Genomic DNA, 21473 nt, shown 5'->3' with positions numbered 1-21473 from the left:
TTGAAAGCCTATTAGTACAGCATGTGAGATTGATTGGGGTAGGTGATCATGTACCAATGTTGTGATGACTTCAATTTAACTTTACACATACTTGTGACAACAGGACCTACATTGTGACGACCCTCACTTTAATAATTTATATTAATATTTAATCAAATTTGGGTCAAGTTTGCATAGCTTAGGTTTAGTAAAGGGGAGAAGGTATGGTTCAATTTATATAATATTAATATAATTGCACCATACCTGCCCCCTTTACTAAACCTAAGCTATGCAAACATTTCTGTTAAGTCACAGGATATTCAAGGCAACCCTATATAGGAATGCATTTTAATCAAGTTCATATAGCAACTATATTAAAAGTTAATTCAACTATATTAAAAGTTAATCCAATGCGTGTCATTACAACGAGGGTACCGGTAAGACATGTATGTGTGTATTGACCTGTGTGTTTGGTAGAGGCAGGTGATCCCAGGTTGGTGTATGTTGACCTGTGTGTTTGGTAGGGACAGGTGATTTGAGGTTGGTGTGTGTTGACCTGTATATTTGGTAGAGGCAGGTGATCCGAGGTTGGTGTGTGTTGACCTGTGTGTTTGGTAGGGGTAGGTGATCCGAGGTTGGTGTGTGTTGACCTGTGTGTTGGGTAGAGGCAGGTGATCCGAGGTTCGTGTGTGTTGACCTATGTGTTTGGTAGGGACAGGTGATTTGAGGTTGGTGTGTGTTGACCTGTGTGTTTGGTAGGGGTAGGTGATCCTGGTTGGTGTGTGTTGACCTGTGTGTTTGGTAAGGACAGGTGATTTGAGGTTGGTGTGTGTTGACCTGTGTGTTGGGTAGAGGCAGGTGATCCAAGGTTCGTGTGTGTTACCCTGTGTGTTTGATATGGGCAGGTGATCCAAGGTTGGTGTGTGTGTTGACCTGTGTGTTTGGTAGAGGCAGGTGATACCAGGTTGGTGTGTGTTGACCTGTGTGTTTGGTAGAGGCAGGTGATACCAGGTTGGTGTGTTGACCTGTTTGTTTGGTAGAGGCAGGTGATACCATGTTGGTGTGTGTTGACCTGTGTGTTTGGTAAGGACAGGTGATTTGAGGTTGGTGTGTGTTGACCTGTGTGTTTGGTAGAGGCAGGTGATCCCAGGTTGGTGTGTGTTGACCTGTGTGTTTGGTAGAGGCAGGTGATACCAGGTTGGTGTGTGTTGACCTGTGTTTGGTAGCGGCAGGTGATCCCAGGTTGGTGTGTGCTGACCTGTGTGTTTGGTAAAGGCAGGTGATACCAGTTTGGTGTGTTGACCTGTGTGTTTGGTAGGCAGGCAGGTGATCCCAGGTTGGTGTGTGTTGACCTGTGTGTTTGGTAGTGGCAGGTGATCCCAGTTTGGTGTGTTGACCTGTTTGTTGATAAGAGTCAATTGACATGGTAGGGTAAATGTCAAAACATCTGTCTTATTAATAAAATAATCCTGACAGCTTCTATTGGTATAATGATACATTGTACAGATAACACTAATCAGTAAAATTACCCAGACTGCAGCAGTCTGTACACCGAGACCTGTGTACCCAGACTGCCCTCATCAGATATTAAGTAGCTGCAATTACAGCAGCCTGATGTGGTTGTTATAATTATGTAGACTGTTCATATCTAACCTTACAACCTTAGGCCACTTACATGTACTCACTACACTGACTAGTGAGTCATAGGGATGGCATTCAAGGATATGGAAGCTGCGCCTTTCCTGAATGGAAGTTCTCCATTGGGTCGGGACAGATCACAGGTCGATGGAAAACAGGGAAAGGTGACCGCAGAGACATCAGTTGACTCATTAAATGAATCAAACATGTAAACCTTGCAATATTACACCAGGAATTGAGCTAAACCGCAAAAACCATTTCCCAGACTATCAAATTAATGAAAATAGAGATGTGTAGAATGGATTTATAATTCTCTACTATCATCCCAGAAACTCAAAAATGTTTATGTAATTGCTCTATCAGTTGTTTGTTAAACTTTGAACTCAATTAGGAGTTAGCCATTAGAAATCTGAAGATTGGGGTGGTAGAACTAATACGGAATTATTGTTTTTGTTTACTTAATTTTGAGCTAAGTGATACTAAAGCAGTTTATTTTCTCAGTCATGTGTGTGTGGAATTTTTTTTTGTAAATGTATTTTGAAATTTCTCTGCAGAAAAAATCCTCCAGTGTTTTAATGGTTAACCCCTTAGTAATCAGAACATGTGCTGCATGAAAGGCAATTTTGTACGTGTGAAATATAATGTCATGTAGTAAAACTTGTGAATGCTTGTCCACATGACCCTGCAATCACGATCACTGTCATTGTTGACCTCAGTCGGCTTAGTACACAAGTGACCCCAGTAAAAAAATAAATATGAATTCAAATTTCCATACTAATTTGTTGGCGGGAATAAAATAGCCCACGAATGGATGTCAGTACTATACATATGTTTGCTCTTCTTTTCTATTTTGAAGAGCACAAACTGTGTATCCATGGAGACCATGTGTAGAGCCGCGGGCAACAACAGAATTTGCACTATAATGGCTTTTCATGTTGTACATGCCCAATATTGACCATGAACTAATTGAAGTAGGTCCCTATTCTGACATTTTAACTCAATTTTCAACGACTATCTTAGCAATTTATCGACTGTGTGTATACAACTAGTTTATAAAGCTTGATACCGATATACCCTTCAATGTCTTCATTCATTCACCAGTAGCGGACAAATTCTTTTCTCAACATGAATCCACGGCCTGCAATATCTTTAGAATTGCCACAATTTTCAAGAATGATATCCGACCCGTATGAATGCAGAACTGTCCTCATATCTCATTGACTGATCTTAGGACAATAAACTGAAATTAAAGTTCACCAGAGCATACAGTATATGCTCAATGAATGCCTTTGTTAGAATGGGACTGGAAACAATTACTACTAAATTATAATCTTTGAAAGCAGGGTAGAAAAAACACTTAGGGCCTCTAAACATGAAGTTTCTGCAATCACAGCAGGGACACAGAGAAGAGAATGCAAGTCACAGACTCATGGGTAGACATACTGAAGCAATTTATATTATCAAGATAGGATCGTTACACACATAATCACAAACTTTCTTTGGGAATTATCTTGTTACTTCCACTGACTGATACCTGAATAGATTTCTAGTGTCAGTTTGTTAATCAAGTTATAAAACACCCAAGCATATTGTGTTCATCATCTGTAATTTATGTGACGCGATGCAATCTGCGGTGAAATCGATGCGCTTCTTACTTAGTTGGGTTTAATTAGGCCTGTTCTGTTTCAATGACAATCATATCAAAGTCTACACCGAAAACAAACTCAACATACACCATTCTTATGGCACACATGATGGTGGAATCAACTACAGAGAAGCATACACATCATTTCAGACTACGTCAAACTTACCTAGTTTCTCTATTTCTTCAACTCTCGTTAATTCACTGTGTGAGAACCGCTGCGAGTCCATCAGAGTTCGCTGACTGTCAGACGAGGAAGAAGAGGAGTCTATTATTGTTTTTTGACTACTTAAAGAGGTAGGGGATGAAGCGGAGGGGGAAGAGCGGGAACTAGATTTCCTTTGTTCCTGTTTTCCTGACTTTTTGCGACTCTTCTTCTCAGCAAATGGAGGTCGAATTATCTCTTCCCAGCTCATGCGCTCTATTCCTGATTCCTTACTAACTACGCAGTGTTCTAGAACCATGCGGTTCTCCCCCGGGTTCACACTATGCAGCCATTCCATGGTAAATAATATCTCATAGGAGTCCTGTGGTATCAAGATACTGTGTATTCTCCCATGGTAAACATAAGTCAATGCTAACAGTATAGTCCCCGGCACTGGTGATTTAAGCTGAAAGTAAAAGTCCCCGGACTGCAAAAGCTCCTCGCTGATTTCACCCAAGTGTACGATAATCCGGTCTTCGTAACAAATCGGCCAGCCTTCATCCTTTGGTTTCCGATTCCCACCAAACGTAATCTGGAGTTGTAACTGAAATATCCAAAGACAAAATAATAATCAGCAAAAACAGCAACTGATGTGGAGTAAACTCAAACTGGGAGAGACTTTCCGGATACAAAAAATTAAACTCTATGAAACTAGATGCTGAAATGCTGCTACCACAATTTATACATTTCTAGACCTTGGGAAGTATCTTGACAATGCTGTGCTTGACTCATTATCTTTTGGTGTAACAAACACAGAAGAGATAGGTTCCTTCATTTCATAGCATGTTACATTCTTCAAAGCTACTAATTAGGGAATGAACCATTTTACTTTTGGGGGTGAGGTACAATTTTTGCTTAGATTTAATGTAAAAGTAGCCGGTTGTTGGGTATATGTTTAGCACACAGCTTGACAGACAGCCATACTTGTAGGACGTCCCACTGAGTGCCAGTAAGAATAACACTGTGGAATATTCCCTAATTATAAAAATTAATTCAGCCTATATAGTACACTGTGTAGATACAGATTAACTATTAGAAGCGCATCACAGAAGTGCATACTGTATAACCCCAAATCACATTAAAATATTACTTTTTTGACCGTAGAAATACCTCTGTGTTTTATTTAAGCGTGTGAACTACTGATAGAGCAAATAGGGTATATATAATTGTTTTTTATACTTTGGTATGGTTAAACAAATATTATAGTTAAATTTTCACATTATATTTTCTGGTGCGATTATCAACAAATCTTGTTTATAAATTCTAGTTTAAAACAGTTTCTGTAAAAACAAATATTTCTGTTCATTTGTGACTAAAAATTAACACGGAAATTAAAGAATAAGACTGGGAAAGAGAATATATCTTTTCTATGGGATAATAGAATATAAATAAGAGATAACAAAAAATTTATTGACTATGCTCATTTTCATATGAAATACTTTCCAGAAAAACATTATCAAAGTATGCCATTGAATCAATGTGATGTCCATCACTTCCAGATAAGTTGTAATCCCAGATTTGGATTACTGCTCATGGTTATGAATATTCATTAACTGTGTAAATTTCTGGCAGCCTTGCAACCATTAAAAGTAGGACTTTGACCTCAATTATTCAAAAAAAAAACTATTTTTTTTTTTTTTTGATTTCTGTGCCCTTTTGATGTCATTTTTGATGATTTAACACATATCCACAAAGCGTTTTTCTGATTGCAGTGCATAGGTTAAAAACTAGTGCTGTAGCAATTTGGTGGTTAGTTTTCAAATCTTTATTTCAATTGAAGAACATTACATTATCTTTTACATGACGCTCTTAAATCAAACGTGTTGATGTTATTTTAGAAAAGGTTTACTGACTGACAGGAAAATGGTGGCACTGGTAACAATTATGCATTTTATTTATCAGTCTTAAAATTTTAAAACACCGCAACTGGCTATCAACTCACGACACCCCCCTCACAAAAATAATTGAATTGGACCCCCCCCCCCCCCCGAGTGATACTAATGTTACAAATTCTCAGCTCTCTTAAAAAAAAAGCTTTGCTTTGTTCCTACAAATTCAGTGGAAACGTGATCAATGACTGGTGGCATTGAACTCATACCAGGTGATCATGGTGTCAGCCTGCTAGTATAACAATGCTACGTCTAAATACACAACTGTACCCTATAATAGTAAATTTACTAATACAAAGTGATAGGACCACCACACATGTACACTGGCAAGACACACTGGGAAAACGAATCAAGTAGCCATAACAAAAAACAAATCCTCCATATGAAAATCTATATCGATTATTAAAAAACAAAATACCAAATTACACCTGAAAAAGGTTATGTTATGAAAATTATGTTCACTAATTGCCTTGGGATATAGGAAAGACCTTGGCCTTTTTTCCAAAAGAGTGAATGCTTTATTTGAATGGTAAGGCTATCTAAACTTATTAAAATCGGGGCGTGTTTCACTGATTAGCAAATGAAAGGTTTAAAAACAAATACCTCTTGCAAAGCATTGTATAACATAATAAAGAAGTAATTATATGTAACTATATGATTGTAGTAAACTGTTTCAGAGGTTGTACTTTTTAGCCTGGGAGGCCACTAACTTTCAAGGACAAAACTAATCAAAACTATGTTCAGGTTTCTAACTCCAGCCAGTTTCTCAAACGACTTGATGAAAAAAAGTAATGGAAAAAAGAAGAAGAAGAAAAAAATAGACAATAATAGGAGCCTAGCCCTTCAAGGCTTGGGCTGAGACCTCTGAAAAAGTAGTTTTGAAAATTTATATTGACATAAACTAATCGGTCTACAGTACATACTGAAATCTGCATCAGTGCACCAAGCAGAATGATAGGCATCACAGGCAATGGGTATTCGTGGCCTACGTGAATTTTGCGTTCTGCTTGACACAATTTATCTGCTTTGGAAGAGTGGGTGAATCAAAAGCCAATTGTCATTGAATTGTTTCCCTGTATTTTGCATAATAAATCATTGATAATAAAAATGCAGAGATTAAATCCTAGCCAAAATAACCTAACACTGGTCTATATTTCACCATATAGTTCCATGATAATACACACGTATCTGTGGTGGTATGCCTGCAATGCATGAGGAATCCCCCCAAAGAAAAAAACAATTATGCATTATATGTCAAGCTTAGAAGAAAGATAAACAGTAAAAACTAGCCAGAAATGTCTCCTCCTAGAGTTGTCAAGCTCATACACATGATATATAGCACTAACCATCAAGGCTTGGATGGTGACCGGAAGAACATGCACAAAAGAAACCTTTGGACACTCACCAAAAAAGCTGCAACTGGAAAGATAAAGAGGTGCACTGGCTACTCACACGTCCCCCCCATCAAAGAAATGAACTGAACACAGAACTTTTTTATGAACCAGTCCAGTCACAGTTGATTAAATCAAAACAAAGAAAGCATTGAGTTCAGAATTGGTCAGCCAGCACAAAACATAAACACTGGACGGGCGGGATTATATATGTCAAAGAAAACATTTGTGGGTCATACCAAATCAATAGAATGGTAGGGGTGATGCAGTGGACACGATTTGGGAGGGGAGAATTATAGAGGCCAGGTGTTTGCCATCATTTCAACAAGCACAACACTACTCAATAGTACGTAGCCTCTACACCAGTAATACCCGTGATACAGCTACACAGTACGCAATAGTGCAGTACCCCAATACTCGGTAGACCATGTCCAACAGTACACCAACAGTACCCCCAATACTGGGTGCCTAAAACCAATAGCACACTGTTTCAATCTAGAACATCCCACTACTCACAGATGGCAGTGATCTAAAGCTATCAGCTTATATCATAGTATTAGTAAAAATGAGATGATCCAATTCCCAGATTGTCAGACCACCCCCACGTCTCCAAGTGGGACATCAGGAAACTAGAAGCACAGTATAAACATACAAATCACACCAGGATAGGCTGTGGTTTTTTTTAAATGTGTAATCACTTGTGCAGTGTATGGCACCGGCCCACAAATCATAGTCAGCTAGCGACTACAAGGCAACAATGGTCAACCATCTACATTCATATAGATTTAAAAGATACTATATATCACTGATCGAATATGGGCGTTTGTGCTTGATGTTACTCTGCGCGAGGTCACAAAAGCCTTTATTCAGTCTGTAATATTTTGATTACATGCCTCTCAGATTATAACACCATATTTGCACATTAGCAGCAAATAAAAAAAAAAATTACATAAATAGCACAGGTGTCAAAGGTCAAAATAAATCATTTTAATAATCCGGTGTACAATAACTGTTGGCTTACGTGTGCTTTAAATACAGCAAATACGGTATATGCTAATTTTAGTCTCTGAAGCAATCACTAAAATATCTGTCAAAATTATAAGTGCGCTGCCATCTTGGACAATAGTTCTCAGTGTAGCAACGGTCTGTACAAGTGACAACGATTGATTGATACATGCTTCATTGGGCCGCAGAATACCTGGAGTGTTCTTATTTTAAACCAAGCATTGAATTACATGAAAATAAAGGCATGCACAGTTATAAATTCCATAGGCCCTTCTCTAAGATTCAAATGACTACAGTCCAAAATTAAAAATTATTATAATTAATTAGAACAAAAATATTTTTATAAATGTGCAATCTCAAAACAAATATCCCTACAATGCCAAAGAAAAACGACATATTTCTCCATAATCCCTACCTAAATTTGATAAGGACTTGTATATAATGAGAAATATCCAAATTACCCTCAGTATAGACAATTACATTAATATATGTGTAAAATGTTGTACCATAATGTTGGCATAAAATTAAAGACGTTGAAAGTGTAAGATATTTTGCATGCAGCTGTAAATATTGCATTGCATTTTATTTTGTTTTTTTTAAGGAAGGGGAGCCTGACTCTACAGTAAGGTCTTTGAAGAATGTAGGTCCAAAATCGAAGTGCTATGATTTAAATAATTAACATTCATAGCAAAATACAGATGTAATTATCCGCAAATATCACAAAGCATAGGATATATTATATTACCGTGCACGGCAGTTGAAAGAAAAGGAAACAATATAGGTGGTAAGTCAAGTAAGAGACCTTTCGACTGTGTCTAAGTGTTTTCTACTATCATCAAGCAAACACATGTTGTATTTTAAAAGCTTTAAATAGATATGAGCTTATTGGTTGGTCTGTGGGAAAGTATACACCCAGTATTATCTCTAGACAGTTGTGATATAGTACATGCATGATAAACAGAATTGTTGTACTTGTCTTATACTTCAGATATACAGGAATTGGAAGTAGCTAAACATTTTAAGATTGAAAATCCTAGGCTCTAGTTCACTAGCGACCTTCAGTCCTCAATTTATCTTGTCTCGTACCCCCTCGCTTTCGTTTATCTGTAAAATTTTAATTTTAGGTTCAATTGGATTTGTATTTTAATAAATAAATATGAAATTTACTAAATGGTGTTAACAGAACTTTGAATATTATGTCTACAATATGTGCGCATTTGTGAGGATAACATTTTGTGAATCAGAGTGACTTCTCACAGATCGAAGTGTAATATTCACTGTTAAAAGAACCCCATTATTTCAAGAAATTCATATAGTTTCTATCAAAATTGATATGGTTAACAGCATCCAAGACAGATCAATATGTACTATATAACATTGTAATTTTGCAAGAGATACAAGTTTTTGCTAATTCTGCAAGTCAGAAAAAACGATGAAATTTTGCATATCAGATAAATCAACATAGATTTTTTTACGAGCAGCATTTTTAATTTTTGGCTGAAAACTATTACTGTAAAAAGAAACTGCGGCTTCTATTTGAGCATCTACACATATCAGAAATAATGAATTTGTTGTTCTCAGTTATTCAAAAAGAATGTGTGCAACTACTATTACAGGTAGGAATGCAGCTTCTAATACAGATTTTTCGGTACTGGTTTTCCAATAGACATTCAATCACTAACTAACACTGAACTTCACAGGATTTTGGCATATAAAAATATTGACAATAAATACTCATAGATCAAAAGTAAACATACAGGTTAAAAAGAAAATATGTCACCAAACTGTTGAATATGTGCCAGATTAAAAAATGACCTTTGCTTTAATTCTTGGTTCAATTATTTTAACAACAATACTCAACTGAATAAAAACATACTAACTTCCATCCATGAATGAACTTGAAACAATTCACAGATTTATTCTAATTATTTCCTGCAAATCGCAAATATCAACATAGGTATTTCAGGTTGGGCCATATGTTCCCACACTTATTAGGAGGCAATTTGAATACCTGACATGAATGAAAAATAACATACAGGTATTATTACCGGCTTCTAACAGGAATCACAACTGTTAGCAGGAATCAGGATGACAGTTCACAGATTTGATGCGGCTCAGTATAAAAATCCAGACAAATCACAGGTAAATCTATTATCGTGCTGGTAAGTCTCAGTGATCAGATCAAATCAGTATTTGAAGCAGACCCACGCAAGCAGCAAGCAACGTAGTATGTTGTAGGCATGTGTTGATGTGTGTGGGAGGAGAGATGACTCATAGTGCCAACACACTGGATTATACCATTATGAATTAGGGGAGGGGTGAATTAAATGAGGGATAAACTCAAATGAATCAGTACTTGACATTGAACTTCATTTGTGACATATTAACATAATAGTAACATAATCAGAACAATTTGGTAGAATGAATATTAAAATAAATATCAAAACATTCCATGTTTAAAAAAAAATAAACTAAGTACGACCTTTGAAACTATTAATTTCTCATTCATCATAGATGAACAATTGACAAACGTAAACTTTATGATATGGCAGCTTTGCCATCTAATAAATCTTGCTAAATGTAAAATTCATAATCATGATTGGCAGTAATTTAATGTTTCCCATTGTGTATTTACAAAATTTGATTTTCAAACCACAGTGTTGGAAGTGGTCAATGTACTTTGTCAGACATTGATTGAATTGCCAAATGAAATACTGAAGTTCATTCAAATAACATGATCCCAGGCATGCTAGAATTACAACTGCATTGGTTAAAGGGCGATAGTCGTCGCGCCTCGCATGCCCGAGATATATGGGTCTCATATAAACAAAAATGGCGACTTTGACTGTTGCGCAGATCAACAAGTACAAACTGGAACGTTTCCAAGCTTTAATTAGGTATTTGTTTAGGTGATTGGAGGGTATCGATGGACTCACCAGCGGTAATTAGTGCAAGTCGCGCCCAGGTCAAACCTCATACTTGTGATTGCCATTAGAAGAGCGCATTGGATTGTGGGAAAATCAATGTTTATCAACACAAATGTCACAAGCGCAGAGCGACGACAGTGAACTACTTTTATACTGGAATAAAAAATTTAAACACACTCAACATTTTGTGTTCTCCTCTACAATACATCATGAATCAAATAAATCAAAGCAAGTCATTGAATAAAGACTACTTGATACTTTTCAAGGGTAAAATGGCCACCACTCAGCCATCTTTGATCATAAACAAAATTATATAAGTGCTGAAAAACGTCTTGCATCTGTGCCATATTCTAATTAGATCAAACTGCAGTTACAGCATACTTGAAAAACATAGACGAAATGCATCCTGCACGCCCCGTAGTTGTTCTTAACGTTTAAAAAATACACCACAAAAACAGAACCATTTATTTACATCGTTTAGTATCACCACCGCAAGTTTGTGACACACCCATAGCTGCACATACATTAAGTCAGGTCATTTCTATGGTGGTAAGTACACCCTTTTGTGGGTTTCAATAGCCAAGTCAATTTCACATAATGGCGGCTAACAACAAATCAATTAAAATCATTGTATAATTTGCATATAACTGAGTGGCATACTTTTAAGTTTGGATCAATAACACAGAGAAAAGGCTGACCAGCTCCCAGCAGTGCGCTGTACCAAAAACTGACGAGCTCCCAGGAGTGCGCTGTACCAAGTTTGCATGCCCAATAAGGAGAAATGCTCTGTCAATTCAACTCCAGAAAAAAGGATTACATAATTCTATGTGGTAATACAGGTGTACATAACTTACATTACAACTACTAAAAGTTACAAAGTTATAATGTGATACATTTTATGCAGTGGACTTTCAAATTGAAATGGAAAAAAACACACAAAAAAACATTTATTTTATGTGCATGCCCGAGACTGCAGTAGCACTGTAGCAGAAACCAATGATAAGTGGAAAAGGGGAACACATAACCTCTGCTTATTCCAAAATACGAATCTCTTTCTAATTTGGGAGTTTGAGGAGCAAAATTTTCAAGTTATGTGTTTCCTAACATGAGGGAAAATTAGCAGAAAGCTACGAGTTATGAAAATAAAATGTGTGATGAATTATCTCCAGCATGACCATGCATTATTCAAGCCATTGTGGGGGTCCCACCCGTGCAGTTTGAGATAAAGACCGACAATTTTGTGCAAAATTCACAAACAGAAAAACGTTGTTGTCGTGAGATCCTTTTACAACAGTGATTCTCGGTGTTGTATTCCATCAAATCACAAAAGGGAAAAGGTTTACGGTTTAGTAATTTAATTTCAGCCTGTTTATACACAAATGTACCACTATTTGTATATATTTCAGAGTTAATCTACAGTATGACCAATTACATTTGTATTTTGATTCCCTCAAGTTCCCTGACAAAATAAATTGGAGATGGTTCTCTAGAATGAATGTATTTATGTATGGTTTATTTCATGATCACTATGATTACAGTTACTGTAAATTACTTTATTTTTGCTGAAAAGACTTTTTGGGTGTTTTGTATGGCATTTATTTTCACTGTATTTTGACAAGTTGAATGTAAAATATGGGAAAAAAGGTATATTTGTTGAGTTTTATTTTCTCTGAATCATTAAATTAAATTAATTCCAAAGCGAAAATAAAGTATTTCACAGTATTCTGCATTGAAGTATGCATACCAATTTGATACTTTGTTGTGACAAGCCACTGCATCAGATGTGACAGACGGCTTGAAGGGCACATTGGTCTGAAATGCAACTCTTACAATTCAAATACAATTCTTACCTTTCAGCTCGGCATCAATCTGCAACTAGATTCAAAAACACACTTTCATCGCTACTACAAATATAGTCCTGAAATTGAGCACTTTCTGAGCCGACGAAATTCTTACACAATTACGAGTGGAACCTCCAACACTCAATAAACACAACAAAGGATAGGCAGCTGAATAACCACTCCTACCAAATTGATAAATGTGCTTCGTAAGTGCTTGCAAACAAGAAGAGGAGCTCATCCCAAGTTTTTTTTGTAGGTCCAAATCCTGATTCGTCTCTGTCCACAAGCATTTGTGAACCCAATATGTTGAAACTTTTAAAACTCTTGACCAAACCAACAGATTGCAATTATCAGAAGGGTCACAACAGATGGGTTCAGAAAAAGCATACTTGGCACAAAGGCAAAGAAAAACACTGCAAGAGAGACAACTTCCGCCAACCTTCTTATTTCACCCTGTACCCTGGTTTGGTTTTCGTTAGCAAAATAAACAACAGAAACCAAACACCTGGGATGAAGACCATTCTTTATGTTTGAAATAATCTTGTTTAGAGTCAACAAACTGAAGAACTTGAACCATGAACAGACTAAACATTTTTAGCTCACTTAGAAGAGTAATTGTGATTTTACCATAATCGTAACCAACAGCATTTGTGCTAAATACGTTTTAGTGCATTTATGCAACTGTCATTTTTCTGGTAAACCATTAAAACCACTATGTTTACAATTTAAAACTATAAATGTACTGGTAAGTAAGATTCCCAATGAAAAGAAAAAACTACTTAAATCACTGCACTAGGGGGTAAAGGACCCCTCAAGCTCCTCCCACATAATACTTGCTATGTAAATATGATTTACCAGTGTTGTGGGTTGGGACGCCAAGCTCTCTGCAAACCAAGTATTAAGCCTTATATGTTTAACTATTCAATACTTCATCCTGGTCTGTACAACAAAATCTTGTTCTTTAGCAACAACAACAACTGCTGGTAGATTAGCTGACAGTCGAGTGATAAAAAACTCCAACTTAAAACAACATAGCCCCAAGCCATGATAGTCAACATTTATACTACCATCCTGTCAAGATTTGTCACATTCTACTGAAGAACTGATGACTTATGTAATGTGCAGCCACCGGGTTGCTATGGCTGACAGTTGTAAATTTCAACTACGCATTGTGTACAAGGCATGGGAAAAAAAATAGTAATATGGTTTTATATTGTGTAGTTTCCGATGTCCGGCATTTTTCTCGTTTCTCATCAAAGTTAATAACACATAATTATAATGTAGGATATAAGTTCCGCAGACAGTCATGTTTTTTCAAGCATGCTGACATTTTCAACCTCTTTCATACTTATAACTAAGAATTCAAAGCAAACATGGCCAGTCATGCTGTAGAGGTTAAGTAAACATAGATTATTTGCAGATATCTAAAAAAGGGGGGGAGGCTGCTATTACATTTGCTTTACAAACATGTATAATTAAGCAAAAAATTTAAAAAAAAATTCTTTTATTTATTATCCAGATTTTTGGTTTAAGATATGTACAAAGTGAACCTATTATATTTGAGTATTGATTCAAGTCACTTTTTGGCAGCCATCTTGGATTGGTGGCTATTTTGGAATTGTCTGTTTACACATGTATTTTCTTTGACTCTCAATTAAATGGAGACACTTTGATTGCATGTGCTGTGATTTCTCAAAGCAATTATTTAAAAAAACTTTGGCATAGTAAATATAGTGGAATATTTTTCAAGTGAAAGTAGCCATCTTGGAATAATTTGTATATAAAGATAAAAATGTATCTACATTTCTATGAGTTAGCCATTGCTGCATATGGGAATTATAGATGAATATACACATTGCTGGGCTGGAAGATAACATTTCTAGATCAGGTAACAGGTGAAAAAGTCATACAGAGGTTGAAAAGATGAAAATAAGGTTACATGAGAAACCGCATGACAGAAATGCAGACTGTCTGCAAATCAAGACAATGTCACTTCAAAACGTGCAGGTAGCCATGACTACATATGTGACGGAATGATGCATTCAATACCTTAGAAGAAAGTGACAAAATTGTTCTTTTATGCAGAGGTGTTACGTTTGCGTTTTCAACCTGTCTACTTTAACGGTAGGGTTGTTCCAAACACAGCGGCACTGTGCCAGTCCATTAGTGTAGATGACGTGCTATAACATCTATTTTCATCCACTTCTTTAGTTGCATTTATATATAATTTGAAATTCCAAACTAACCAGCTTTGCTCAATCGAGATAACAATCATAGTCTCACAACACTTCAAAGGATAATCCTTTCATGCTTGCAGACTGGAACGCTAACCAATGCAACAATACCCGTAGTCGTAAAGGCAACTGGTGTCCCTCTTTCAGGCCTTTCTCACTTACAAGTAGAAAATCAGACTAGTATATTTGCAGGAATGAAGAGTTGCGGGAAAACTTTGCAATAGAATTTTTGCAGTTAAGTATTTTTTTTATTACACCACCATACTCGTCTGACTTAGCACCCATGCTTGATAAGTGCTCACCTCCTACTTTTGGGGCATTTTTGTTCTCAGGGTCACATTCAACTAAGCGCCCATCCTTTCAAAAATGCCTCAAATTTGACTGTCTAGTCATAAAACCTGGTCTTGGTACATTGTTTGAGTATGAGTAAATTGCTAATTACCATTTTTTTTTAAATAATCGTGCCATTTTTTCACCAAAAACAATTCCAACAGAATATACTTTGACATGGATAATTCACTTCCGCACTGCGTTATCGGAATGCCTTCGAGAATTCCTGGAGAATTACATTAAACAACACAGCATTCTGATTGGTTAGTAGGTTTGACCTACCAGGTCAAAGGACCTGTTGCAGGGCAAATCGTGCAGAAAATATCACTGCAAAGATTGCTTTGCTACGAGAGTTTACGTATAATCGAATACAACTGACAACAAAGATAATAATACATTGTAAATTCTGATGGTACGTAAATAATATTGTAATAAAATGTGTGTATTTTACGTGTCTATTTATGTTTCTTTATTGTAAAACTGTTGTCATGGACTTGTAAACTCATTTTGCAATTTTATTTTCTACAAACAGACATAATATTCCCCCCTTTCCTCGTCTGGCACATTGTGATTAAATAATTTTTCGAGTGGGGGTGCTTGACTAAGTGAACACCCCTTAAAAACAAGATTTTTGGAGCTGAGTACCTTGGGCGCTAAGTCGTGCAAGGCAAATGAAAGAATTATATTTACAAATGTTGGGTGAAAAAGTTGTTCAAATTTATGGCAATGCGTCATTTCAAACAACATTATGAAGTCAACAATTCAAACATATGGGACAGAACAGTACTTTGTGGATAAGTGGGTCTTTTTTCTTTTAATGTAATATTTCTTTCATTTTCCAGTTCTTGGTGTCTGTGTGAGTTTTGTGTACTGAAAATTTCATCAAACAAAAAACATTTGGCTCAGATATATCTCTATTGGAGATGCACTTCTAATACAGCGAAAATGGCAACTCAGTTCCACAGGAATTTTTCAATTTTCGATATCTCAGCAATTCAAAGACGACACGGCTTTCAAACTTACAGGGTGACACATTTTGGTGTTTTGGTGGTGATGAAAAGGTTTGAAAATCCCTCACAAAATTTATTGATAAAATAATGGCTCCAAATCACTGCTATAATATTCATAGCTATAAATGTTCATTTTGTGGAAAACAAAACAATTATTTGGTCAGCTTTTTATAACAGGCAGACTTGCCAAGAACTAATTTCTATTGTTAGGGGTTTCTTTAACTGTATATAGGCTTTCAACATATCTGCTGGCTTTCTTGACTCCAGATATTATTAATTGACCAGAGGAATTTCCCCCACTTTAACCATGGGAAATCCCTGATAGATGTTATCATGTATTTACCAACAACACTTTGGCACATGTATAAAAGTGGCCCTTATATTATATGGTTTAAAAAGTACAAAAAACAAAACAAAAATGCAGCTGATCTTTCTGTATTAGGTAGTTAATTATTTTGAATTTATGAGAAATTAAGCAACTGTTAATACTGATTTATAAGCTTTGAGGCAATAATCTGGGTTAAAGTACTATTATGAGGTGTGGATAGCAAAGATACTATTTTCAGTTTGGTAAGTCTAACAAAACTATCAAAGAAGGTAATTTATGAGGCATGCAAATACCAATACTTTACTAGAGCAACTGAGATCGGTCGGCTTAGAGTGTGAAATAGTTTCCCATATCCGTAATGGTTGAATACCAACTGAAAGCACAACCTGAATTGAATGAATTGACTGACATCTAGTTGACTTTTCTCATGTTGTGAACGGTATATGAAACAAGACTCTTTATGAAATGTTACACAATTACAAGGAGTGTAATTGGCAGTAACTAGTATTCAGCATTGTGAGCGTTGAATTTGTACAAATGTCACTTTTGTGATTTAGACAGGTAGTCAGCTGTCTTGGCAGATATTCAAATGTTGTGAGCGTTGAATTTGTACAAAGCACTTCGGTGCTTTAGACAGGTAGTCAGGTGTCTTTATAAAATATAGTAACCATCTACAATCTACAGTCTACATCTACAGTTTTAGCACAATAAGACTAAGGTACTTCTAGGAATGAAACGGTAACATTTTACAGAACGTTTTGCAATGCAAGTCGCAATGCAAGTGATTTTTAGAGAAATCAAACAAGGATATAATATTTTCTTTTCTTTGTTCCATTTGCTTGAAACTCATGTTACAAGTGGTTTCTTCAATATACAACGCAACTCAAGCACAGCATCACATAAGGGTGAGCCTCAGGCAAGCTTTTTGGGTGGCCTGGCTAGATATCATGTTATTCTGTAAACGGTTCATTTTTCATTGCAAGAAATTTTAATAATTTCAGGACATTATGACATTCGTGAAGACAAAGTTTCACCAGAAATATTTTCACTGCTACAAAATTTGTCATTGACTTGCAAAAATTTGTCTTTATTGAAATTAAAACAATTATACTGTACATCATTAAGTGACTGCCTGATATTAATGGTTGCATTGTTCTTTGACTCCTGAAAATTATGAAAATTATGATACACAACAATTTTGTACTGTGCAATTTATATGATGCATGGCAACTGAAATTTGTTATCAAGCGCAAGTCAACCACAGGCTGGCCATATGTTATGTTATACTCGAGCTGTACAGTATTTACCCTGTAGGCTAAACCCCGATAACTGGTTCTGAGGTGCAATGAAAATGGTATATGGTAACACACACACACACACACACGCACTCTGACCAAAAACAAATCATTCTTTTGCCTTGCTACCCCCACCTGAAAACGGGCTACAGACCTCATCGCAATATTGGCCTGCAGGGAACCCTGATTAGTACAATTGAATGTACACTCATCATGCATCATTGATGCTAGAAATATCAAACTTCAAATTAAACTACCAAAAATTACCTTGGCTTCTTCTCTTAACACCTGCAGTTGAACTTTCGCGGGTAGTAGATAGTCAGTAAAGAACGTCCTGCCATCACCATCGTATTGATTATCCACAATCTGACACACTTGTCCTATGATTATTGGCGCCGTAGAACGGAACGGTGGGAATAGTCTGGACAACGTCTCCTGTACGCTGTTGTCAAACGCCTCCTGAGAGTCCTACAAGTACAAAACAGGGTAGCAATGAGTAATAATCAATTAGGCCTTGCCATGCATGCCTGCACGCTTTGATTCTGTGTCAGGTTACTTGAACTCAGTGCTACCTGCTGTTTGAATTTGACAGTGGTAAGGTGCTCATGTTTCAAGTGCTATTCATCAAGTTTGCTCACAGGTAGCATCAGCTGATCTGCAAATGTCAGTTTTGTTTTTTAACCGAATTCTCAAGTATTACGGAGTGCGAGGTGCAGATACCTGAAACCTGAAACAAGTAAATGTGACTGTATCACTTGTGTGTTAAAATTCTATAAGTGAAGTCTAGTTACATGGTGTGCAAAAACAAACAGTTTACTAACAACATACTAACTCAAAGGAACAATGGGAAAAAAAACGAGGGTTTAGTTACTGAGGATGAAACTAGAGAACTAATGTGTGCTGCAAAGTACAGGTAATACAATACCCCAGGTCTTGTAAAACACAGCCATACAATAGACTACTTTCACGCAGGTACAATAACCACCTTGCAGATAGAGACACCTAGCTGCACGTGTCTGGGATCTTGGAATATAAAGCGCTTATTTTTTGCGATATTCGTGAGGATGAGATTTTGTATTAGTCGCTAATACTCACTTGAATTACCCCCCCCCCATACTTTCTCATAAGTAAAGTTGTTTACGTATATATATATATAAGCTCTGCTGGAAAAGCATCTCCAATAGGAGCACACATCAACCAAAAATGTTATTAAATGTATAACATTGACCATAGCCGTACCTCAGCTCATTTGCATAAGGATATATATAGGCACTAAAAATAGAGTAAATACAGTAGGGAGAAACTAATACTAGCAGTTACAGGGTCAGTGCAAGTCATTGTCAGTAGTCAGTATGAAATCTATGCAAACGAATATTTGAATAAAGCATGAATAAATTACCCACAGTATAAGAATGAATCACATGCATCATAAGGCAGGTCCTGTTTTTATAAACCTACAACTTTAAAAACACAGTTCAAGTTACCACATCATATGGTTACTCAAAAATATAAATATACCGTAAAATTAGGTCTATTTGGTTCAAAATTAACAAACAAATTACAGAAAAGTACACAAAAATGTGCAAAATGTTTCAACATACCGATACTTGTACTTTTGGCGAGGAAAAAGAAGTCATTCAAAGGACCAAGTACATTTTGACCTGGTTAAGAATAGCCATTTACAAAACAAATCAGGATCTGAATCACTTAGAAAAAAAAACTGGTTCATTATTAGTCTGGCACCTGAGAAGGTATAGTTTGAAATCCATACATTTATACTTATACTGAACTCTTATCTTTTTCACCTGGCTTATGAAAACACAGGTTTTCTGAACCCTAGTTCAACCTCCCAATCACAATTTACTCTCTCATCACATGCTGTACTCGCATACTGTACAAATTAACCAATATTTACAAGTTGATATTGTGTCTGGAAGTGTGGGCTTCCCATTGGTTTTACAAGAACCAGCTTCAGTGTAGTGAAGTGCAATTACACAGAATTACTCTGCAGTTGTGGATATATATTATTGTTAAATTACCATTTTTCTTAATAATAGGTTTTATGTCTGACCCCTAAAGGTCACACAAGTTGGTACTTTTAGTACTTTCTTTGAATATTGTTGTCTTATTATTATCAGTATTATTTTGAGGGAATCCTCTAAGAATTTACCAGGATGTTTGACCTTTAAAGGGTCATGTATAAGGAATTTTAAAATCAACTCTCATAATATGTCATATACAAGAAAAAAGATGACATGTCTCTCTCTCTCACCAGACATTTTTTAAGGAACTTCCGTTAACAAGCACTTGGTGTTGTTGTATTCCAGGTCTGTTTGACACCAAAATTAATGACATTAATGAAAGAAAGAATTGCCCAGTTATAGGGACAACACTGAACCGTTACCTGGCAACGAAAATAAGAATGTTAGTCAAGTATAGCTAAGGTACATGTGTGCCAGACAACCCAAATGAAATGATGACAGACGAAACACAACCGACTTTAATACACAATGTACCCAATCTGAGTAACGGACTTGAGGGGCCATAGTAATTGCATCCGCCATAATCGATACGAGTCCTACAAGATGTATACAACATGCATAAAATATATTGTTGCTTCACAAAATGTGAAAGAGCTCCAAATCACAGTCCTTATGATAATAGCACATCTCACAGGAATGGTACTGGGATTCTGAGTTCCAACGAAAATGTATCAGTACACAGAATGAAAATTTATTCAATGTATATTTTTAGGATAGGACCATCATTGTAAGTTAGCCACGTTTACAAAATATTTCTAAAAATAGATCTGACATAATCATAGAACACAGTACAGCAGAGATCAACTGATGACAGACAACACCTGCACAGATATTTTTAACTCCAACTGTGTCACTTTGTTTTGACTTCCTGTGATTTGTTGTGAAGCCCAAGAAAGTTTAATGCTTTAACAAAACTCTGGAGAAATTGTTACAGTTGTAAATGCATTTGCTGGTATTTTAGTTTTTGTTTACTCATTTGTTTGTCTGATCAAACAGATTTATGAATAATTAATCACATGATGTAATTAAACAATTCGTATTGGATGCTATCAGGAAAGAATAGCATTTTACCGACAAAACTTTGGTGCAACATTTGCTATATTTTTATGTAATTTTTCTTCAATTTCTTTGTTAATTTTGGACCAAATAAAGATAATTTTACATTACCCATAGGATGTGACCAAGTTTTTTCTCACAAATATCATGCAAGTCTATTTTGTGAAAGGTGCCAAGAGTTGAAAGTCAAAGCAGCAGACTATATCAGTTTTCTATACATTTTTTTCACAAGTGTACACACCCCAACAAAAAGTGATGCGTCAACCATTTTCGTTGCCACAATGTTGATGAAATTATTCAAAATTTTTCACAAAATTCAATAATTGTGAAATGAACAACAGAATTAAGATATTGTTTAAATATTTTGAACCAAAATTTTTGTAAAAAAAACCAAAACAAGCAGTTGATTGAAACTATTGCTCAAGATGATGACATTTAATAATGGCGGTAGCGACATACATTTGTAAAGCCCTATAATTGTGTTAGCATAATACACTCCCATGGTGAAATAATCAACAATAAGTAATTATTGCTATATATTCTCATAATATTTCAGTATACATTACCTCCCAGAACCCTGAATTCTTAGATTTCATCTTCCTACGGAACCAACATGACAACTTTTGAACAAACTTCAGCATTTTTCTACTTATCGAACATT

At 36.0% G+C, this 21473-nt stretch overlaps 1 protein-coding gene across 4 annotated transcripts in view; it reads right to left on the bottom strand.

Moving 5' to 3' along the window:
- The window catches only part of LOC100377600 (puratrophin-1-like), a 79577-nt gene that overhangs the window by 26807 nt on the left and 31297 nt on the right, over positions 1 to 21473 (bottom strand). For all 4 annotated transcript variants that reach the window (XM_078006370.2, XM_085500353.1, XM_085500354.1 and 1 more), the window contains exons 2-3: positions 17982 to 18182; positions 3429 to 4008 (exon numbers count right to left, since the gene is read on the bottom strand). In XM_078006370.2, coding sequence (XP_077862496.2) covers positions 3429 to 4008; positions 17982 to 18182 — 781 coding nt within the window. The remainder of the gene's footprint in view (positions 1 to 3428; positions 4009 to 17981; positions 18183 to 21473) is intronic.

The sequence above is a fragment of the Saccoglossus kowalevskii genome, chromosome 6, assembly GCF_978046115.1.
Source record: "Saccoglossus kowalevskii chromosome 6, keSacKowa6.1, whole genome shotgun sequence".
NCBI lineage: Eukaryota > Metazoa > Hemichordata > Enteropneusta > Harrimaniidae > Saccoglossus > Saccoglossus kowalevskii.
The sequence above is the reverse complement of the archived record's forward strand: the minus strand, read 5'-3'. Positions and strand labels throughout refer to the sequence as shown.